The 21425-nt window shown below is 35.8% G+C and overlaps 3 protein-coding genes across 3 annotated transcripts in view; 1 reads left to right on the forward strand and 2 right to left on the reverse strand.

Annotated features, from left to right (window-relative positions):
• Window positions 1-275: 275 nt before the first annotated feature.
• On the forward strand, window positions 276-8404 carry smarcb1a (SWI/SNF related BAF chromatin remodeling complex subunit B1a). The gene is made up of 9 exons (XM_015012553.2): window positions 276-430; window positions 1833-1944; window positions 2797-2926; window positions 3742-3879; window positions 4624-4751; window positions 4834-5000; window positions 5602-5792; window positions 6996-7127; window positions 8004-8404. The coding sequence occupies exons 1-9, from the start codon at window positions 347-349 to the stop codon at window positions 8032-8034; spliced, it is 1113 nt and encodes a 370-aa protein (XP_014868039.1). The 5' UTR covers window positions 276-346; the 3' UTR covers window positions 8035-8404.
• Window positions 7711-14600, reverse strand: LOC106933360 (derlin-2-like). The gene is made up of 7 exons (XM_015012561.2): window positions 14049-14600; window positions 13754-13819; window positions 13604-13677; window positions 12665-12758; window positions 11150-11345; window positions 10228-10318; window positions 7711-9901 (listed from the first exon to the last, which is right to left on the reverse strand). The coding sequence occupies exons 1-7, from the start codon at window positions 14136-14138 to the stop codon at window positions 9817-9819; spliced, it is 696 nt and encodes a 231-aa protein (XP_014868047.1). The 5' UTR covers window positions 14139-14600; the 3' UTR covers window positions 7711-9816.
• A 630-nt stretch (window positions 14601-15230) lies between these two features.
• The window catches only part of mmp11a (matrix metallopeptidase 11a), a 28980-nt gene continuing 22785 nt past the window's right edge, over window positions 15231-21425 (reverse strand). The window contains exons 6-8 of the mRNA XM_015012580.2: window positions 20727-20943; window positions 19387-19647; window positions 15231-18903 (exon numbers count right to left, since the gene is read on the reverse strand). Of these exons, the coding sequence (XP_014868066.2) occupies window positions 18785-18903; window positions 19387-19647; window positions 20727-20943 (597 nt within the window). The 3' untranslated portion in view covers window positions 15231-18784. The remainder of the gene's footprint in view (window positions 18904-19386; window positions 19648-20726; window positions 20944-21425) is intronic.

Raw genomic sequence — 21425 nt, forward strand, 5'->3', positions numbered from 1 at the left:
AAAGAATGTGATACAATAAAGTTTTTAGTCAGACTTCTCTGGCTTTGCAGTAACATAGACTGCTACATGAGATTAGCGTCTACATTTCTTTTTTCTCTCCTTTTTTTGAGAAACATTGATAAGACGAGTTACAACATTTAATTATATTCTCTCGAGATTAACAAAATATTTTTATTCAATTTAAATGGAAAAAAAAGTTGCTAAAATTATAGTAAAGTTGCTGGTGTGCCGATTCTAACAACTCTGATCCTGGAGCGGAACCGGAAGTCCATCATTTAACGGTTGTTTGTTGAGCTTGTTGTTTGCGCTTGCGCTGTAGCTCGGACCTTTGTTATTCCATGTCACTATGGCGCTTAGCAAAACGTTTGGGCAAAAACCGGTGAAATTTCAGCTCGAAGAGGATGGAGAGTTTTACATGATCGGTTCTGAGGTCAGTATCTTCAAATGTTTATAAACCGGCTGCTGTTACGGATCATGATTTTGAGCAGAAACGTTCCGGTGTGTCAGACGCTAGCTGTTAGCTTAGCTATGCTCGCGAGGCCAGCTGAGGGGAAAGGCAGCGCGTGAAGGTTCATTCATTGATGATCAGAGAACAGTGCGAGGATAGAAGGTGCTGATCGATAATAGGTTATCAGAAAGTGAATTCTGGAATGAAATTAATCTTTTATTTAATCGACAACTTCAGCTGTCAAGCAAGCTAAACGTTAGCATGCGAGCTAACATGACTTCAACAAACAAAGCGCTAATTTTTAAGACAAATCGTAAAATTAGTTGGATTATTGCTTTATTATTTTAAATCTAATGTTAATACGACTTGCTGTGTTGTTTCGGTTTGTCTAGGTTGGTAATAGTGGGAGAGAACAGTTTTAAAATGACAAGTGTAACACTTTTATAATGTTTAAATGGCCTGTCTTTCTTCTTCTGCACCACTGTAGAAAATTATTACTACATTATCACATGTAGAATATTACTTACATGATTAGTAAGCGGAAAATAGCAAAAGAAAATGTAAACACATGTAAACAAAGAACCAAGAAAACGCCTAACAGGGTGAAGAAATGTTTAAAACTTAGTGTAACCATGAGATTAAAAAATGTATAATTCCATATATAATTCCATTCATTTTATGTTACGCTGTTATCGTGGACAATTTCCACTTGTTTATAGTCAGTTTGGCCTTGGATTGTGAGGCGTAAACAGAAACGTCTTTTAAACTGATAATCTGATTGAAGGATTATGGAGGTACGACTGTGTATTTGGGACTTTGTAGATAGGAAAAAGAAAGTAAAATTCTGCCAAAAAACTCAGAATTAATCTCAGAAATTGTCCAGAAAAAATTGGAAATTTCTAAGTTTCTAAAGTAGTACATTTTCCACTTTTGCAAATATTCGATTTTGACTTTTGAAACTCAGAAAATTTCCGAGATAAATATATATATTTATATAAATCTTACAAATTTTCAACTTTTTGAGTTAATAAATTTCAGAGGTTTTTTTTTAGTAATTTTTTTTAGATTTATTTCAAAATTTCTAAGTTTTTTTTCTTGCAAATGTTTTACTTTTGGAACTCAGAAATTTCCTTGTTTTTTCTATTAAATTTCTGAGATTAATCTAAAAATTTCAGAGATTTTTTTTGCGGAAATTTATTCCTTTTTTTCTATACACAGTGGCTTTAAGATGCGGTCTTATGAAGGAACTCTTAACAGAGCTTCACTGATTCTTTTTTTCTGCAACATCGCATTAAAAACCCGGTGTCTGAAACATCATAATTAGTTTTTTTTTACCTGTTTATTTTATTTTATTTATTTATTTATTTTTCTGAATTTTTGACAGGTGGGGAACTACCTGCGCATGTTCAGAGGCTCCCTATATAAACGGTACCCGTCGTTATGGAGAAAACTGGCAACAGTGGAAGAACGGAAGAAAATTGTAGAGTCTTCACACGGTCAGTAGAGGGCAGCACTGACTCAAGCAACTCCAGTTCTGTAGAGCCAGCATCCTCCTGGTTTTTTATGCAAGAGTAAAATATCAGATTTTCATTCGTAATTGATTTCTTTCCTCTTTTCTTTTTTTTAACCACTGAGTATAGGGGCCTGGTTACAAGATTAAGGTCATAATGTTAGCATAAAATTATGCAGAAAAAAACAGTCATAAAGTTGTTTTTAATGAGAAAACAGCTTAATTAATTAATTTTGTTTTCAGAGATTTTATAAGGCATTTTATTTATGGTTTTGTTTGTTTGGTTGTTATTTTCATTTTATTTATTGTTTTTAGTTGTTCTATGTTTAATTTGGATATTTAAAATATCTTCCAGCTCCATTGTTAAGAGGATAAGCATAACAAAATTATAGTTTGTTGGTCATTTTGAGGGTGAACTTTATTATTCTGTAATCAATATATTACTTAAAAATGGTCTCAAAACAACAAAATTATTGTTTATTGCAATAATTTCCGGAACAATTTATTGTCCAGGAAAATGTATCACCCTGAACCATGAAAATCCAAGGAGTGAATTAGATTCAAATTTTCAAAAACCAAAAATTTGATAAGATCAATTTATTGCCCAGCTTTTATGCTGTGAACAGAGTGAAATATCTATTGATCACACATGTTATATTTTTCTGTTTCTCTTATTTTCCAATCATATTTTTATTAAACTCACTAGTTTTCCTAATAATGGTCTGACAAAGACATCCTTAAACTGTAATTTATGAAGTTTACTCAAACCTTGGTTTTATTAGGTCTCAGTGATTATTTTGTAAAATAATTTGGTGTTTTCTCATTGTTGTCTTCCCAGATCACGGCTACACTCAGCTGGCCACCAGCGTTACACTCCTGAAGGCCTCGGAGGTCGAGGAGATCCTCGAAGGGAACGATGAAAAATACAAAGCTGTGTCTATCAGCACGGAGCCGCCCACCTACCTCAGGTAAAACCCCCCATCTGGGAATAAAAAACCCCAAACACACTCAGAGACTAATTATCTCTCTGTAAAGCAGCCAAGATGCCAATAGCTCACATGGTTATGGAGATATTGTCACTTACTTACAGATGCATTTATTTATTTAAATGAACTAAATCTATTTTATTGTATGTTTCTGGACTTAAAATGTTATGTTTAGTTGTTACGTGATCAGCTGAGTTTTGTGAGAATGTGAGCAGCATTGTTAGATAATCTGATTCATTTTTTTTTTAAATTAGGCAGATTTGTGAAGACACCATTATAATAATTAAAAGACTTGTCACAATTAGCAATAAATCAATCACATCTCTAACAATAGTAACATAGTAATAATGATAATAATAAAAAGGATAATTTAAGAAAAAATCTCTGTTTTGTATTTAGACTTGCCACTGAAAATATCATCATAAAAAAATTACTAAAAGTGTTGGTTGGCTAAATTTGTGCCATTCTTGAATTGCAGTCAAGGGCCACAAAAATTAGTTCAAGGGCCACAAATGGCCATTTTGGACACCTCTGATGTAGAGATAGTGCACAGTAATGTAGATCTGTGTATCATCTGTGTAGTTATGCTAACTTGCTAACTCATCTTGTGTCTTGTTACAATCTGAGCTGGTGGGAGCCTATAGATACTGAATAAGAGAGGTCCTAGGATTGAACCTTGGGGAACCCCATATGTGATTTCTGTCCGCTTTGATGAGAAGTTTTCTATTGAAACACAGAAGTTGCTGTTCTTTCTGACTCTGGGATCCAATGGTTCGGTTCTGCTGTGTCTCCACCAGGGAACAGAAGGCAAAGAGGAACAGCCAGTGGGTTCCCACGCTGCCCAACAGTTCCCACCACCTGGACGCCGTTCCCTGCTCCACCACCATCAACCGCAGCCGGCTGGGCAGGGACAAGAAGAGGACCTTCCCCCTCTGGTGAGATGCCCCCTGCTGGCAGACGGTGTTTCTTTTGTTCATGTTTTTTTTATGGTTGAGGCTTTGCTTGTTTGGGCGATTATTACCTTATTGGTTATGTCTGTCATGCAGCTGGGATGACTTTTACTTTTATTTTTGGACAGTCATGACCTGTAACCGTGGCAAGATGGTATAAGCATGTCACAATAAATCAATTAATCGCATGTTAACTTAAAATGAGCTTGATAAAAGTCTAAACAATCCTTTTCTAAAGTATAATTTTGCTCACAGAGACTTCATAAGTCATTTTATCTCTTGTTTTTTTTTTAAATTTATTTTGGATATTTAAAATGTCTTCATGTTCTAGTGTTAAATGTTAATTTAAATTTAAAGTTTATTGATCTTTAGCAATGGGTTTTTGTATTATTTATGTCATTACCATTATATTACATTGAAAAGTCGCCATTTTGAGAAACGCTGGAAACAGTTGGCACCCAGTAGGAAGTAACTAGTTTGCACCACCTGCCATTTTTGCCTGTTTTTGGTTTTATTTAGGACATTTAAACTGTCTTCTAATTTGAGTTTTTAGTGTTTTTTACAAAATTAAAGTTAATAATATTTGTGACATTGAACTTATCAATGTTTTACCTGAAAATGGTCTCAAAATGACAATGCTGTCGCTTATTTCTGGTTTTTGGAATAATTAATTATCCAGTAAATTTTATAGGCGTGGTTAATTTTTTTGCTTCTTTAAATGTTCATCAGCTTCGACGACCACGACCCGGCGGTGATCCATGAAAATGCCACACAGCCTGAGGTTCTTGTTCCGATCCGTCTGGACATGGAGATTGAGGGTCAGAAACTGAGGGACGCTTTCACCTGGAACATGAACGGTAGCTTCTCGCTCATTTCCCTCTCTGATGAGATTTAAAACAAACACTTAGAGTGTTCCTGTGTTTTTTTTTAAATGTCCAGAGAAGCTCATGACACCTGAGATGTTTGCGGAGATCCTGTGTGACGACCTGGATCTGAACCCCCTGGCCTTTGTCCCTGCCATCGCCTCAGCCATCCGGCAGCAGATTGAGTCCTACCCGACAGACAGCCTCCTGGAGGACCAGACTGACCAGAGGGTGATCATCAAGGTGCGACTTCACTCTTAAAGGGGAAATTCATATGTTTGTACTTCCATTTCTGAAAGCAACCCAACCGCTTAAAAATAACAAAACACACAGCTGGCTTTTGGCAATAAATTAAAGATATTTGGTGTCTAGAAAACGAGCAATTTCAAAAACTTCACAAATCAGCAGACACTGCCAGTTACCTAGCAACCTAGCAGAGTTCCGTCTGTTACCTAGCAATCCAGCGGAGTTCCATCTGTTACATAGCAAACTAGCAGAGTTCCGTCTGTTACCTAGCAACCCAGTGGAGTTCCATCTGTTACATAGCAACCCAGCAGAGTTCTGTCTGTTACCGAGCAACCCAGCAGAGTTAAATGTTGATATTGCAACAGCAACTTATTTGGATTTAAAGTGACAGAGCCCTTAAACAGCTCATTCTGAAAGGAGGGCCAAATAGGTAGAACTGTCCACACTGAAATCTCATTAACTAGGAATGATTTTGTGCAATGAATGTAATGAATGTTTTGTTTAGCTCATATTCCTGTCCTAACATGTTCAAGGAAGCATAATAGGTGACCTTTATTGCAGGCGGCTAATTTTCCACGTTCTTCTTCTCGTCATCCAGCTGAACATCCACGTGGGGAACATTTCGCTGGTGGACCAGTTTGAGTGGGACATGTCGGAGAGGGAAAACTCTCCGGAGAAGTTCGCCCTGAAGCTCTGCTCGGAGCTCGGCCTGGGCGGAGAGTTCGTCACCACCATCGCCTACAGCATCCGAGGTCAGCTGAGCTGGCACCAGAGGACGTACGCCTTCAGGTACCACAAGATGGCGACTCAGCAGGGCTGCAGCTCTTTTAATAATCAATTAATTCTGCAGATTTTTCATTTAACCACTTAAACTTTTTTACGTAATATTAGAAATGCATTAAAAGATGCAAATAATTCCATTCATTTTTTAATAAGAAAATAAAAATGTTTTCTTTTAGTGCACTATAAAAACACAATCTTACCAAGTATTTTTGGTCTAGTTTCTAACAGTTTCTAATCTATGCTAATGGTAACTTACTGCACACTCCTGGTCAGGGTGTTCTGTTTTTGTTTGCGACCCTTGACCTCCTTCACCTCAGCTGCTTGTTGGATCAGCAGATCTGACCTTACTGGGTCTTGGATCGAATGATGAAATGTTTCCAAACCCAGACAATGACCTCTGCCACAGCTGGACGTGTGAGTGGAGAAACGACTCCAGACTGTTTACTTTAATGCTGATGGACGATGTTTGTTGTCATTACGACACGAGCAGAGCGAGATATTTATCCTGCAGATGCGAGCAAAAAAACCCAAAATGTTTTCCAAAAGTGTTTTTCCCCAGTCATCCCTTCTGTCAACGTTAGGACCAGCTATGATAATTTTAGTTTAATTACATCATATTAGCAGAATAAAAACTCAATTTTACCAGAAAAAATGTAATAAAATTTAGAAGAGTTATTTTACTGAGGAAAAAAGCTTCATTATCAGGATTTGTTGTGACCAGCTCAATTCATGTGATTTTTTTTCTCTTCAAAATAGCTAATTATTCTAATTTGATACCAATGTTAAAATATAAAATATTTCAGTTTACTGTTATTACTTATGCACACAGAGAGGTCACATATTCATTCCTGAACCTAGTGTTTTTCTTTTTCTCTAATGTAGCTTTGCTATGACTCTTGTGCTGTGATGTATAATAGAAGTAAAAAATTGTATTTGTAAAACTTAGACTAAAGTGTAACTTCCCCAAAATGCTCAGCATTCCTCATAAAATTACGACTTTATTCTCCTAAAATTACGCCCTGGGGGTGCTGACATCACTCTGAGCTATGAAAACCCAAGGAGTGCATTGGCGGGGAAAAAAAAATCCCAACTATTATTAAAACGATTTATCTCTCAGCCCCACTTTCATGTCACTTGTTTATGTCTCTCATATATAATTAAACAGAACCCATCGTAGATTTAACCAGGAAGCGGTTTGCTGTTTTTCAGTGAGAACCCGCTTCCTACCGTGGAGATCGCCATCAGAAACACGGGCGAGGCGGACCAGTGGTGCCCCCTGCTGGAGACCCTGACAGACGCAGAGATGGAGAAGAAGATCAGAGACCAGGACAGAAACACGAGGCGAGTCTGACGATTTTTATGCAGTTTTCATTTAAGCCTTTTTTACACAATATTAAAAATGATGCAAATAAACACTTGAATTAATTTTTAGATAAGAGAAAAATGCAAAAACGTAGCATTACTTTATTGAACACTACAATCAGTACTGAAAAAATACTTATAAAATCAACATGTGAAAAACTTTCTGCTCGACTTATCAATACAGTATAGGGCTGATCTATTATTTTTCAGATTAATTGATTAATAAATTGATACCAAATGTGCTTTAGACTTTTTAAAATGTTGCAACTCGAGTGTGTATATATATATATATATTTATTTTTTAACAGTTTTGACTTGATTGCTCCTCTAAATGTTTTGCTTTCAGCAAATGAATTTTTGAGTCTGTACACTCCAGTAAGTGACGATTATTAAATTAGTTTACTTCAATAATTCACCATAATTAAATTAATTAATAAACCTGCTTCAGTTTCCTTAGAGTTTATGTATGAACAACTCACTGGAAGTGAAATTGTTTAATTTTAAACAACTTTTTGCTCAATTTGACATTTTCTGTAATAGATTTATCAATTAATCAATCAGGTTTGTCTGTATGGCACATTTTATTAACACCTTAGTTCAAAAAAACATTTATTAAAAACATAAAAATAAAACATCTTAAAAAAACAAAATGCAGTCAACAATTGAGAAACATATTTAGTCAAATGTCATCAAAATGTTCAATTGACATCAATAAATTGGTCATTTTATTTATTTTGGGTCAAAAGCAACTTTAAACAAGTGAGTTTTTAGTCTTGAGTTAAAGGAACTCAGTGTTTCGGCTGTTTTAATTTTTTAAATGCCACTATTAACACCTGCATCCTGTTTGTCCCCCAGACGAATGAGGCGTCTGGCGAATACGTGGTAGATGTGAATGCAGCAGCAGCAGCGCCCCCTGCAGAAACGCTGAGGCAGGACCAGTTGAAGGGCAGCAGAGGTTTTTACTCGGCTCTGGATGCGTCTTCTGCTCGGCTGGACTCTCGCCGTTTTATTTTTAATTTGATTCTGTTTGCTGAAGGTTCCATTAGAGGGAAAAAAAGAAAAAAAACGACCCAGAAACCTTCATGTTTTCCCCGCGCCAAACCCTTCTTCCTGGAGAAGCTGCTCTTTTTGACCTTCTACCTTATCACCGAGGGACAAAAACACACCCGACTCAGATAATATATTGTTTTGTTGTATTTGTTGTCTTTTGTACATTTTAATAATTCTTACAAAATAATAAAAAAATCAGTAAGAAATGTATTTGTTGTCCTTTTTTGGGATTTAATTTCTGCAGGGAGATTAACGGACACGAAAGAAATTTATTCAAATAGACAAAAAAAAGTAATAGTAAAGCGATGGAGACATTTGCATTAGTCCAGCGCCCCCTGAGGCGAGGAGGGGAACAGGAGTAAATTTACTCAAAAAATATATATATTTTCTAGAGAAAAAAAACTTAATTTCTGAGCTTGAAGAAATTTTTTTTTATTTGGAACATTTCAGAAAGTTGAAAACTTTAATCTTTTGGAGCTCAGAAAATGTTTTATTAAATTATTAGACATCTGTGAAATTAGTCTCAAAATTTGAGTTTTTTTCTCAAATGTTCAACTTTTTGAACTCTTGAAATTCCCACGTTTTCTCTACAAAATTTTGGGCTTTTTTTTTTTAGACTTCACTTAAAAAAATCTTCAAACTGAAAAGTTTAAAACTAAAATTCTGGAAAATTCTAATTTTTTTGTTGCAAATATTTGACTTTTGGAAATCAAGTATTGCTCTAAAAAATATGTGAAATTAATCTCACAATTTGAGGGGTTTTTTTTCCTTGCAAATTTCTTCAGAAATTTCCAAGTTTCTTTTCTACAACATTTTCCACGTTCTTTTCTTGCAATTTTTTTTGAGCTCAGAAATTTCCAAGTTTTTTTTTCTAAAGAATTTCCAACTTTCCAAACTCTGAATTTTACTAGTTTTTCTAGAAAATTTTAGGTTTTTTTTCTTGCAAATAAGTTTTGTTTTTGTAAAACGTGAAATTAATATCACAATTTCCCATGATTTTTTGACTTAAGAAAATATCTAATCTCAAAATTTTATTTTTTCTAAAAAAAAATTTTGACTTCTCAAACTGAAATTTTTAAGTTTTTCCTAGAAATTTTCTGGCAGACATTTACTCCTTTTTTCAACGTACAACAGTTTTAAAGCAGATGCAGTGGTGCCAGTGGAATATTTCCCAGTTGACTTTAATTTCCAGACTCCTCTCCATCCTGGTTGGACTCCGGTCCTGGTTTTCCCAGCTGTGCTGCTGTCGTGTTGTCGTGCTAAGCAGTTTCCATTTTGTCTGAGCCACAAAGGCAGCGGGTGAAAGTGCAGCGTGTGCAGACGAAGCTGTGTGGTTTTCCATTCCAGTTGCTCCTCGTTTCTTCTGCAGCTTCCATCACATTTCAACACAAAGTTCTAGATGGACTGGTTGTTACAGACCCGGTTCTGTTCGGTCTCTGCTGTAACTGAGACCGTTATTGTTACTTTTCCTAAGGTTGGGAAAAGTTCAGAGAAAGTTTTGACCTTTTAGCATACGAATATAGTCAGTTTGAACTTTTTAAGCCTTCTCAAGTAGATCCATTGATTATCTTTTTGATTGTCTTATTGATTTTCTGTCTGCTGGTTGCTCCTGAAGCTTTTAGCTGCCTTGCTCCTCGTTGTGCTGCAGATCTTCTTCCTGCTGCTCCTCCTGGAGAAGGTCAGGTGGGTCAAACATGACCCGTCTGTGCAGAAAATCGGACAGAGAAGGCATTCAGATCTTTGTTGCAGCGTTTAAAATAAAATAAATGCTGCCTTAGATCTGCAAAAAATTTTATATTTTCTGGTCTTTTTTTGATAAAGTGATTGTTTTCTGTCAGGAAAAGACAGATTATTTGAAGCCAGAAGTAAAAACAAATAATTTGTCTATAGAGAACAACTAAAATCCAATATTTTGTCTGTTTCTAAAACATTTCCCTGATAAAAGGCTTTGGAGGACTGATTCCAGTTGATCTGTTTTGTGCTCTGGTTTCTTTCAGTAATGTTAAGCTGAGTCTACTTTGACTCTTACAGCAGATCTGGTGTCGTCAGCAGCTTTCTTCCTCCTGGTTGGTTCGGAAACACGTCCTCTAAGAAATAATACAGGTGTCCAACGCCGATACCTGAGGAGAGAGCTTTTGATGAATGTTACGTCTCAAAGCCACAGATCTCTGTTCTGCATAAATTACTAAAACGACAGTACAAAGGCCATTGTAGATAGAAAAAATAATAAGGGAGTAAATTCTGCAAAAAAATCTAAGAAAATTTTTAAAATAAAACTTGAAAATTTCTGAGCTTGAAAAGTCAAAAAAAAAAGTCGAGAAAAAGATTAAATTTTTAGATTAATCTAAAAGAAATTCTAGAAAAACTTGAAAATTTCTGAGTTTGAAAAGTTGAAAACTCGCTAAAAAAAGATCAAGGAAATACTGAGATTCATCTATAAAATTTTCTAGAAGAAACATGAAAATTTTTGAGTTTGAATAGTTGAAAATTTGTTAGAAATTTTTTTTATTTGAGATTAATCTCAAAAATATTCTGGAAAATTTTGGAAACTTCTGAGTTTCAAAAGCTGAAAATGTTCCAAGTTTTTTCAAGAAGATTTCTGTGATTAAGCTAAAAATTTCAGATTTTTTTTCTTGCAAATATTCTATTTTTATCCTAAAAAAATTTCTGAAATTTTTCTCGTAGATTGTTGACTTTTGGAACTCAAAATGTTCCATGTTTTTTCTAAGAAAATTTCAGAACTTAATCTAAAAATTTCCGAGTTTTCTCTTGCATATTTTAAACTTTTCAAACTCAGAAATTTCCAAGATTTTTATAGCAAATTTCTGAAATCAATCTCAGAATTTCAGAATTTGTTTGGCAGAAATTTACTCCTCTTATTTGTTTCTGTCTAAAATTGCCCTAATAATGTATTTGTAAAAGCCAGAAAGCAGAGGGTTAAGGCTTCTCACCCAGGACGTCGGCAGTGACGGGGTTTCCGAGCAGCAGGGAACATCCCATCAGCACCCAGGGCAGAAGCGGCGCCTGGAAGGTGAGGAGGCCGAAGAAGTTCATGCGTATGAGCGGGTTTCTTTTACTCCAGACGTACACCAGCATGGTGATGAAGGCCTGGCCCAGGAAGAAGATGTTGGCAAACAGACCCAGCAGCTGCAGACTTTCAGGTTAAATACAGATAAATTTATTTTATGGAGGTTTAATGTTCACAGACATTCTGCTAGTCAGGGTTAAACGAAATAAGGATTTTCCAACGCATTCTAATTCTTTTAGGTGATTTTTAGCCCATATTCCTTTTGCCATCTGCAGAGTTTCGTGTTTTTATTATTTTGTGGGAAGTGGGTCTAAAGTCAGACTGATTGGATCCTTTGGGATTCTTCTCGTATTTCATAAACTCGCTGTGAATTTCTGGAGACCAAACAGAGTTCAACAGTGGAGGTTAAGAGAGTTCAGTGTGCACTGGGTTAACCAGATCCACGCTAGCTGAGTTTAACTAATTTCACATTTTGAAAAGAAATTCGCTAAGGAAAACACACCATTTAGAAAAAAAACCCTCACGTTTTTTGACAAAAAGCTTGGATGAGGTACTTTTTCAGCAGCATCAACACTTTTATCGAGTCGCACGAGTCACATGATCAACAACCGGATGTAACTAATCCACGAAGAAGAAGTAGACAGGAAGTAGTTGGAGAATCGTGTTTTTAAAAAAAAACAAAAGCGATTTATCGCGTGAACAAACTTATTCACGTGTGATTTTAATTGCGTTTCTTATTTAATGAAAACAGCACACTTGCGAAATTACGTTTACAACATTAGCGGAGTATTGACAAAGTTTTGCGCAGATTTGTGAAGGACATGATACTAAGTGATGCTAACAGAAGTGTTGTCTTCTGTTTCTCATATCAGAATAAGTTTGAGTCAGAGCTTCAAGATGGCTATTAGTCCTATTAGTCAAATTTATTAGCCACGTGTTATTAATTGTGACTATTAATGGCTTAAAGAGTGAAAAGCAAAATCCAAGGAGATAAACAACGCATAAATAAACTACAGCGCTGATCCACCTTTTTTTAAAGTCAGTGTAGATGTATCAGGTTTAAGGAAAAGTAGTGCTGAACTGATTTACAATGCTTTTTGTTGTTGTTGTTTTTATGTTTTTTTTAAATACAGTCCTAAATGTAAACATTTTAATTTGTACCTCATATTTTTTGTGTATTTTTTTTTAGCTGTTCTTGTTATTTGTTTTCTTATTTTATTTTGTAGATCAGAACCTGTTTGCTACAACTGTTTTCCATGCTTTAATTGGTGAATAAATAAAAAAAACTATATTTTTAAACATTTTCTCCTGATATATATTAAAATTTTAATACTGAAATGTGGATCTTCTAACATTTTACCCTCATTCTTTAAATCTCCAGATGTCTCTTATTTAACCAGGAAACCCATTGTTTGCTCTCAGAGTTTGTAAAGGATACAGTTAAGAGGATTCCTCCGAACAGGAACATGAAAACAAAATCAGCCGTTCTTCCTCGGAAACAGTCTTCCTCCAGCATGCGGCAGTACCGATAGCTGACCTCAGCTAAGGACTCGACTGCAGGTTTTTCTCTGTATTCAACAAATTATAATTTACGTCTCAATAAGCCTCATTTATCTTGAATTTTAATGTTGGGCAACATGAAGACCATAAATGTCCTAAAAACACTGGCTGTGCCTGAATGTATTGATAAAACCCATAAACTGTTAAAATATTATTAAATAGCTGTTTATGTACACAACTGCTATCTTTAAGGTTATATTTATGTGTCACTAGAATCTATAGAACCAAATAAAAACTTATGGTGGGCCAGATTTGCTGCAATTTAGATAGAAAAATAATCACGGAAATCTTTAGGAAAAACAAGGAAAATTTCGAACTACCAAAGTTGCAAAATTGCTAGAAAAAAACTCAGAAATTTTTAGATTAATCCTAGATAATTTTCAAGAAAAAACAAGAAAATGTCTGAAAAGTTGCAAATTTGCTAGAAAACCCCCCCACAAAAAATTTAGATTAATCTCAGAAACAACAACAAAAATAATAATAATAATAATAATAATAATAATAATAATAATAATAATAATAATAATAATAATAATAATAATAATAATAAAGTACATTTTTGAGTTTGAAAAGTTGCTAGAAAAATCTCAGAAATCTTCAAGAAAAGATCATGGAAATGTCTGACTTTCAAATTCAAATTTTTTTGACTTTACAGACCCAGAAATTCCTACGTTTTCTAAAACATTTCCGAGATATTTTTGGCAGTAGTTCCCTGGCTCCCTTTTGCTTTTCTATCTACAATGGCCGTAATATGCCGTTGTAGTAAACTGCTGATAAATAATCATGCTGTTATTTTTTGTAACTCAGAGAAAGATACAGGAAAATGATGTTGAACAAAAAACCAAATCCAAGAGAACCAAAGAAGAAGAAGCTGGTGATCAGACGCCATATCTGGAAAACAAATGAGGAAACAGTGATGAAGATGATGAATTACTTTGGTGTTAAAATTTGGAGGCTTTTTTTGTACCTGGTATCTACTGATGATGAGGTCTGGGTTGAAGTACAGCTGAAACGGGGAGATGACTTGAAGTTGCTGGAAAGAAATCTGCAGGTTCAGCTTTGATTCTTTCACCATTTAGAGATAAAATTACACATTTCAGTTCTTTTAAAAGCATTACCTGGATCCCAATTTAAGCTAACAACAAATTACAAACATTTTAATCAGTAAAAACAGTTTGATTCTCACCTAGAACAGAGTATTTTCTTTCAGAACTACATGAGTTACAATGTGCTGGTTCTGTTCTGGTTCTGGTGTTTCTTACCACGGCAGCGGTGGTGAGGACGCAGGCAGTCGTGTACGTCCGGGTCACCAGAGGGATCTGGAAATACTCCTGAGTGAGGCTGAGAGCCATCGCTGCTGCTGCTGCTGCATCTCTGAGGCTTCATTTACTCTGAACACATGCAGCAGGCCACGCCCACTTCACAGCAACAGCCAATCGGATTCACCCAAACACTGCAAAAAATCCCACAAGAACACAAGTCTAGATGTTTTGCTCTTGCACTCCATGAAGGCGGACACTTTTTTCCTCCGCTCCCTCCCTGCCCATGCCTGCCCTGCTTTCTCTGTTTTTGTCCTGTTGAAATAATCTGCCAATAGAACAAGACATTTTTCATCAATATGAAGGAGTTATTGACTTACGACAAAATCCTATATCTTGCGGAAAACTTACTTGTGTTAGTTTTCTCTTATTTAAAGTGTACTAAAATATTTGCACTAGAAATTAGACCGAAAAACAGGTGATTTTAATAATTTTGTGTTTTTGCAATGAAGTTAGTCCTAAATATAACTACAAACCTTTATCACATTATTAACAAGATCTATTATTTTTAGAAGGGAATGAATTAAACCTTTAAACTGGTTAAACAGAATGTTTTATTCTTATAAATTAATTCATTTAGAAACTAAATAAATTATGATAAATTAACAGTCTGATAATTCAGTTGGCCTTAAATCTCAAAAAAATTAAAGATTTGTTTTACTTTTTTCATTTCTGAAGTTGATTTTAAATGATATTTATGACAATAAAACTATTATATTTATTTATGTGGTTTTTATGCACTGAATATTTGGGACAAATTGCAACATTTTCAAAAAAACCTCAGATTTTATTGATATCTGTCATTATTAAGGATATTTTCATATAAATATATTAGTTTTTCTGCTGTACACTTTTTATTAAATAATTTTTTCTGAACTCAGTGTAAATCATTGTTTTCTATCTGAAAGTAGTGGTAGTCAAACTCGAGTTAATTGCAGGGTCGTTATAGAAGATGCATTATAGAATCTTTATATTTTCAGCTTTTTTTGATAAACTGACAGAAAAATGATTCAGATTCAGCCTTTAAAATACTTTTTCTTTCATCAAAGGTTCCCAGGAGATTTTATCATTAAAGTTTTTAACTTTTAGAGAAAAATCAACTTTCAGATCCATTGTTAGACAATGTGGTAAAAAGGTAAAAGATTTATTCAAAGTAGCTCAGAAAAACAGGAAAAAACATACATAGTTCCTACATTTTTACAGGTTATAGCCTACATTTGGTTAAATACACAGAATGAAAGCATGTATGTACAAAAAGCTTTTGTGTTTGTGCATAAACATGTTGGAAGAAGTCAGATAAATGAGATCAACTGAGTCAAACACAGCAGATTGTAAGGAAAACAGCAAAGTCAGAGCGATAAAAACAGAAACGACTCGTCAGCGTCCTGCACTGAGGAGAACGACGGTGAACACGACGGTCTGGGCCGAACCTTCAGAGTTCAAGTGCTGCAGCGAGAAAAGATGCAAAGCTGAGGAGCAGCGGTTCTCCAACAAGGCTTCAATCAGAGATTATTCATCGGGAGTTCAGCAATCTGTGCAAAAGTCTTAATCCAGCTGAGTTTTCTTCATATTTTCCTTCAAAGCAGTCTGACTTTCCCTGAAACTTTCAGTCTTTAAAGGAGCAGTATTATGCATTTTTTCAGCCATTTTATAGCACAATCAAGTAACTATGTCACAGTTCTAAAAATGCAAAATATATCAAATATGACTTAAAAGAGATTTGATTTAGTAATTTAACACCTTGAAATTGTGTCTCTGTCTCTTTAAGAAACTCCTGTTCTTTCTGATCACAACATGGCTCCTCTATTAACCCTTTAACAACCAGAATTTCACTGAGAAGCAGCTTCTTTAATGAGCTCAGCTAATAATTTGCTAATTGCTGGTGGCTAGTCTGAAGGAGCTGAGTTGAGGCAGATGATTGAAAACTTGGAAACTGCAGCTCAGCTTGTTTCTGATGAACGAATAACATTATAGCTTGATGTAAAGCTCAAATACTACCCCTTGAAAAGCAAATTTTTGGACTGCTTTTGTACTCCAGTGCCAGATAAATTCATAAAAAACAACTAAGAGATTTATTTATTGGTAAAATACGAATTTTGTCCCCATAGAGGTCATAGGATGCTGCATGGATGGAGTCAGAATGCTGAAAATCCGAGTCTAAAAAATAACGTGATTTTGCCATGAAAAAATCTAACTTGAGTAAAAACTTGTAAGCAAACTAATTCATACAAACATTGGCTTTTTGGTTTCTTTTAAAAGAAAAATAACTGTTAACATTTTCCCAAAATTGATTGTTTTTCTGCCACTCAGTAAGCTTAACACCACTGTGATTAAATCATGGATTACGTCTGCAGGGACTGAAAAGTTAAAATAATAACACATTTAAAATAAAAGTTTTCTTCTTTGCCAGTCAAACATTTGCTACTTTTATTTTGAGAACCATAAAATAACATTTAAAACTAGATTAAGTGTTTTTTTCCCCCCAATGAAGACAGCTTGAGGCTACAATAACAAATGGAAAGTAAATGTCTCAAGACTTTTGCACAGGACTCTAGGTAAAATTTGTAATTGATTGACATTAAACAAAAATAAGACTAAATAGTTAATAGTTTAAAAAAATTTCATTCTGACTTTTACAATAACATTGTTAAAATATTTGAATTTCTCCAGTTGGATTCAGGAGAATATTATTTTTAAATTTTTAGTTTTTATATGCTTTTTAATTTCAGCTTACCAGAACTAGTTTACCACTAATTTGCCCAGTAGTGGAGAACCGCTGCGGTCCCTGAATGCATCCCTGACTAACAGAAAACACAGAGCACCGTTTGATCGATGTGCAGTGACGTCATCAGGGTCCGTTCCGGCCACTAGATGGCGCACTGCAGCTTCTTCTGCGACCATGATGTGAGAAGAGTGAGATCAGACATTAGCAGCTGCAGCAGAATCAACTTTTCTTATTATTTTAAATTTAAAAGAGGAAAATATTTCAGTTCAAATAGGAACATAAATAGATGAGGATCTGTGGTAAAAGCAAACAAAGTCACTCCTCTGTTGTTCAATTCACGTCCAAACTTGAAAAATGATTCAAATGTCTCCTTCTCAATCAGCAAAGATGTAAGAAAAGTGTAACAAACCCTTAGAGAAATAAATATTTACTCTTGTTTTGCATCCAGGACCAGATTTTTTGCATATTTGTGACTCAGGTTGAAGGAGAAACACCGAACCTCAGGCACTGATTAAATGCAACTTGATCTGTTTTCCTGCTTTTGGAAACCATGAATCACAAAAACAGAACATAAGAACTTCTACAGACAGAGGTTAAAATCAGTTGAAGCGGTGCAAACAAAGCCACACGGAGTCCCCGGGAAAATATAGAAATCTGACGTGCAACAGCTCGATGGTTAGACCTGAAGTAACCCTCTGCTGTTCTCTGGATTCGCTTTTTTTCATGCTTGTTTTGAGGCAGGAAAAAACTGAAACAGCATCAGAGAGTAACATTTAAATGGTAATTTTTTAGATCCTTTGTTCTTACAAGGCTGAAAATGTCAGCCATTAAAGCAACTTCGCTAATTAACTCAAACAACAACTAACTGAAAAAAACAAAACAAAACAAAAAAAAAAAACAGGAGTCTGGTTTAGAACAGATGCTAATCTTTAGACCCAAGCTAGCTGGAGTCAAACTTCAGATAGCTTGTTGAAGACTCTGTAAAATTGCAGCAACTCTGCAATGACCTCAACAAGATTCTGCAAAGACCTTAGCAAGACTCTGCAAAGACCTTAGCAAGACTATACAAAGACCTTGGCAAGATTCTGCAAAGACCTTAGCAAGACTATCCAAAGACCTTAGCAAGATTCTGTAAAGACCTGAGCAAGACTCTGGAAAGGCCTTAGTAAGACTTTGTAAAGACCTTAGCAAGACTCTGTAAAGACCTTAGCAAGACTCTATAAAGACCTTAGCAAGACTCTGTAAAGACCTTAGCAAGACTCTGCAAAGACCTTAGTAAGACTTTGTAAAGACCTTAGCAAGACTCTGTAAAGACCTTAGCAAGACTCTACAAAGACCTTAGCAAGATTCTGCAAAGACCTTAGAAAGATTCTGCAAAGACCTTAGCAAGACTCTTCAAAGAACATAGCAGGACCTTACAAAACCATCTCACTTTGACTCATTTTTAAGGCGTCCAAATCCAGTATAAGCCCCATTTTCTTGATTCTGATTGTAAAACAGTGAAGTATGACTGGAAATTATCATCTACTTGCTGACTGACTTCTAGAGTTAAACCCTCCACTGACCGCCGCTGTGAGTCTGATGTCACTCTTCAAACACTCTGAGGTGCGTTGTTGATGAAAACACAAACTGAAACATCCAACACTGACCACACTGAGAACAACAGTTTGTTAAACAGTTTCTGGCTCAGGCGAGACTGAATCCAGGGTCTCGGGCTCATGGTGACACAAAAATGTGCAAAAATAAATACGAGTAGAGCTGCACAGGAGGTGCCAGATCTGAGGGAAGGTGGGTTTTTTTTCCTGAGAAGAAGGCATAAATTGATCTGAGTGTCAATAAATGCAGTGAAGCATAAACAGGTGTAAAAATTGTCTCGTCCTCATGAGTCTGCAGTTTTTATTCCATTAACTCCTCTTTGCGTCAAAGGAATCAGGGTATGCGAATCTTCACAGACTCACTCGTTCCTGCACCCAAAGAAATCCATGCCGACGTAGCGTGGGTAACCTTCCAACGAGTTCATGGCGACAGGATCGAACTTCCAGTACTGACGTCCTCGGATGAAATGAGCAAAGCCTACAGAAGAGAGCAAAAACAGATTGTTTTATAATTTCTGGAGACCGAGGAAGATGGAAAATATGCACATCAAATGGACCTCTTCAGATTAAAGGACTCAAACAGACTTATACTGAACTACAAAATAAGAGACTTTTTGTAATGCTGTTGTTGGCTTGGAAGTGTCCATAAACTCTCTGAAATACCAGAACTTTTTCACAAAAATAAACTTTTGATCTCTTTTGGTCTTGCAACAAGATAAAAATCCAAAATATTTGTCCAAATTTGCACAGAAATGGTTATGCAGACACAAAAGTAAAAAAAAACTGGGTGTTGGGTAAATATGTCCAGCAGCCTGGAGTTTGGCTAAAGAAGTGGAAACAAACTGCTTGAGGCAAGCTGCTTGTCAGAAAGTGAAGTTTAAAACTGGTTCTGAGTAAAAAGTTTGACTGCAGCAGCATCCACAGTTTAAGACAGAAATCAAAAGCATTTTTTCCTTCGTACCATGGGTGTCCCTGAAGGCAGCGTCAACATCCTCAGGGATGCCAGTCCAGTACTGCATGCTGCGCGGTTGGGGCGACTCGACCCGGTTCTCATGGGGACTGAACCTCCAGTAGCTACCGGACTTGAAGAAGTAGATGCTGTAGTTAGGGTCGTGACCCCAGCGAAGTGCAGCCTGGATGCTGGACGTGGATAATCCTAAACTCCTGATGGACTCGGGGCCCCTGATGTGCATCTCAGCGTCAAACACCCAGTAGTTATCATCTGCAGAAACCAGAAAAACCCACTGAAGTCCAACTTTTATTCACCTTTTCTTTTAAAAAAAATTCTTTTACAACTGTTTGTGTACAAATGCTAACAGTACCAAAAAAGATGACTAAATACTGTAATAGCAGCGGAGAAAATTAGGCTCAATTTTGAGTTACAACTCTGCCATGCTTCACAGTAGAAAAACATTAAAATTTTAAACAGTTTAATAGACTAAATTTTGAGACTACAGTTTTTACACAATCAGAGCTTAAGTTTTATGACTTTTCCCTGAAAAACAATGTCAATGTCAATTTATCTATATAGCACATAAAAACATAAAAACAACAGACGTTGACAAAAGTGATGCACAATTCAATGAAATAAAGCAATATGACAATAATAACAAGGAAATATATTGAAAAGTAATACAAATATATTCGATAACTGTTGTCATAAGAGAAACTCAAACTGTTTGAATCAAATGCCAGAGGATAAAAGTCATAACAGTCTCTACATTACGTACATGAAAAGGTAAATCGTTCCAAATTTTAGGAGCATAAGTTGCAAAAGCCCAATCTCAGCTGAATAAATAGTCAGAATAATAAACAAAAAAAAATTATTTTTGTGTGTAAGTTATACGTCAGAATGTCTTTTGGTAATTTCACTGTCCACTAACTTTTGTTTCTTTGTGTGGACTTCCTGTTCATGGCTTCCTAGCAAAGGAGGGAGTCACCATGGCAACCACTGACTTGTTCTATTTTATTCTAGAGGTCCAACTTGCTGGAGAATGTAAAGTTTAGATTTGTCAGACTTATTAAAGCAGCTGAAAAGTCTACATTTTTATTGAGATATTCTGGTAGGTAGCTTATAAAAAGCCATAAACTACATAACTACACCTCAGCCACACGGTGGACACTGGGGTTGTCATGAGGCTAGGAAAAATACTTCATTTCTGATACCGAGATGATACTTCACTATTACATTTGTATGTTGGCAATTTTTAATCTGCATGGCGTCTAAACAACAGTTTTGTGTTTGCCTCGTTAGCTGAAGAGGAAAAAGTGAGATTATTTTTTACTTTATTTGATACTCACCTTGAAAGAACCAAATATTCCCTGACTTGTCCTCAAAGGCGGCATCAATCTTGGTCGGGATCCCCTTCCAGTGTCGGGAGGCCAGCGCCGGATACCCGCTCTCCAGACGCGCCGATCCTCCAGGATCCCTGATCCTCCAAACGTAACCCGACTTAAAGAAGAACAGCTCCCCTCGGATCATCGACACGGCGTCGAAGTCCGTCTGACAGGCGTCAGGCTGGAGGCAAAACAGAGAACGCTCTCAAAAACACCGTAAATCATTTTAACCTCATTTAGCTGTGTCATCCAGCTACTCCTTACGTCTTGCAAGTTTTAGATTTTCAACTTAAATGCATCAGTTTGTAAACGGTAACCTTAGTAAGTTGTGTTAACTTTTCATTAATTTTGTCATATTTCTGAGGAAACAAAGGATTTTAAACCCCTGAAAGAACTAAAAAAAATACTCAATTGATCCCAAAGGAAAAATAAACGAAGTTAATCAGCTCCTCCCAGTTGTAATCCACCCTGTTGGTACGGTTACGCATCACAGCAAAAGAGCAAAGTATGCACCGCATCCAAAACAAGCAGGAATGGTTGCTGAAAAATTCCCCCAGAAAGACATGAATGAAAGTTTGAAAGAGTAAAAAACCTCAATGAAAGTAACATTGTCGCCAGCCTGAGTGGTGCAATTCCAGGAAAAAAAACAACAACAACAAAAAA

This window comes from Poecilia mexicana, unplaced genomic scaffold (genome assembly GCF_051168715.1).
Source record: "Poecilia mexicana isolate PSO_F unplaced genomic scaffold, ASM5116871v1 scaffold_9, whole genome shotgun sequence".
NCBI classification, from domain to species: Eukaryota; Metazoa; Chordata; class Actinopteri; order Cyprinodontiformes; family Poeciliidae; genus Poecilia; species Poecilia mexicana.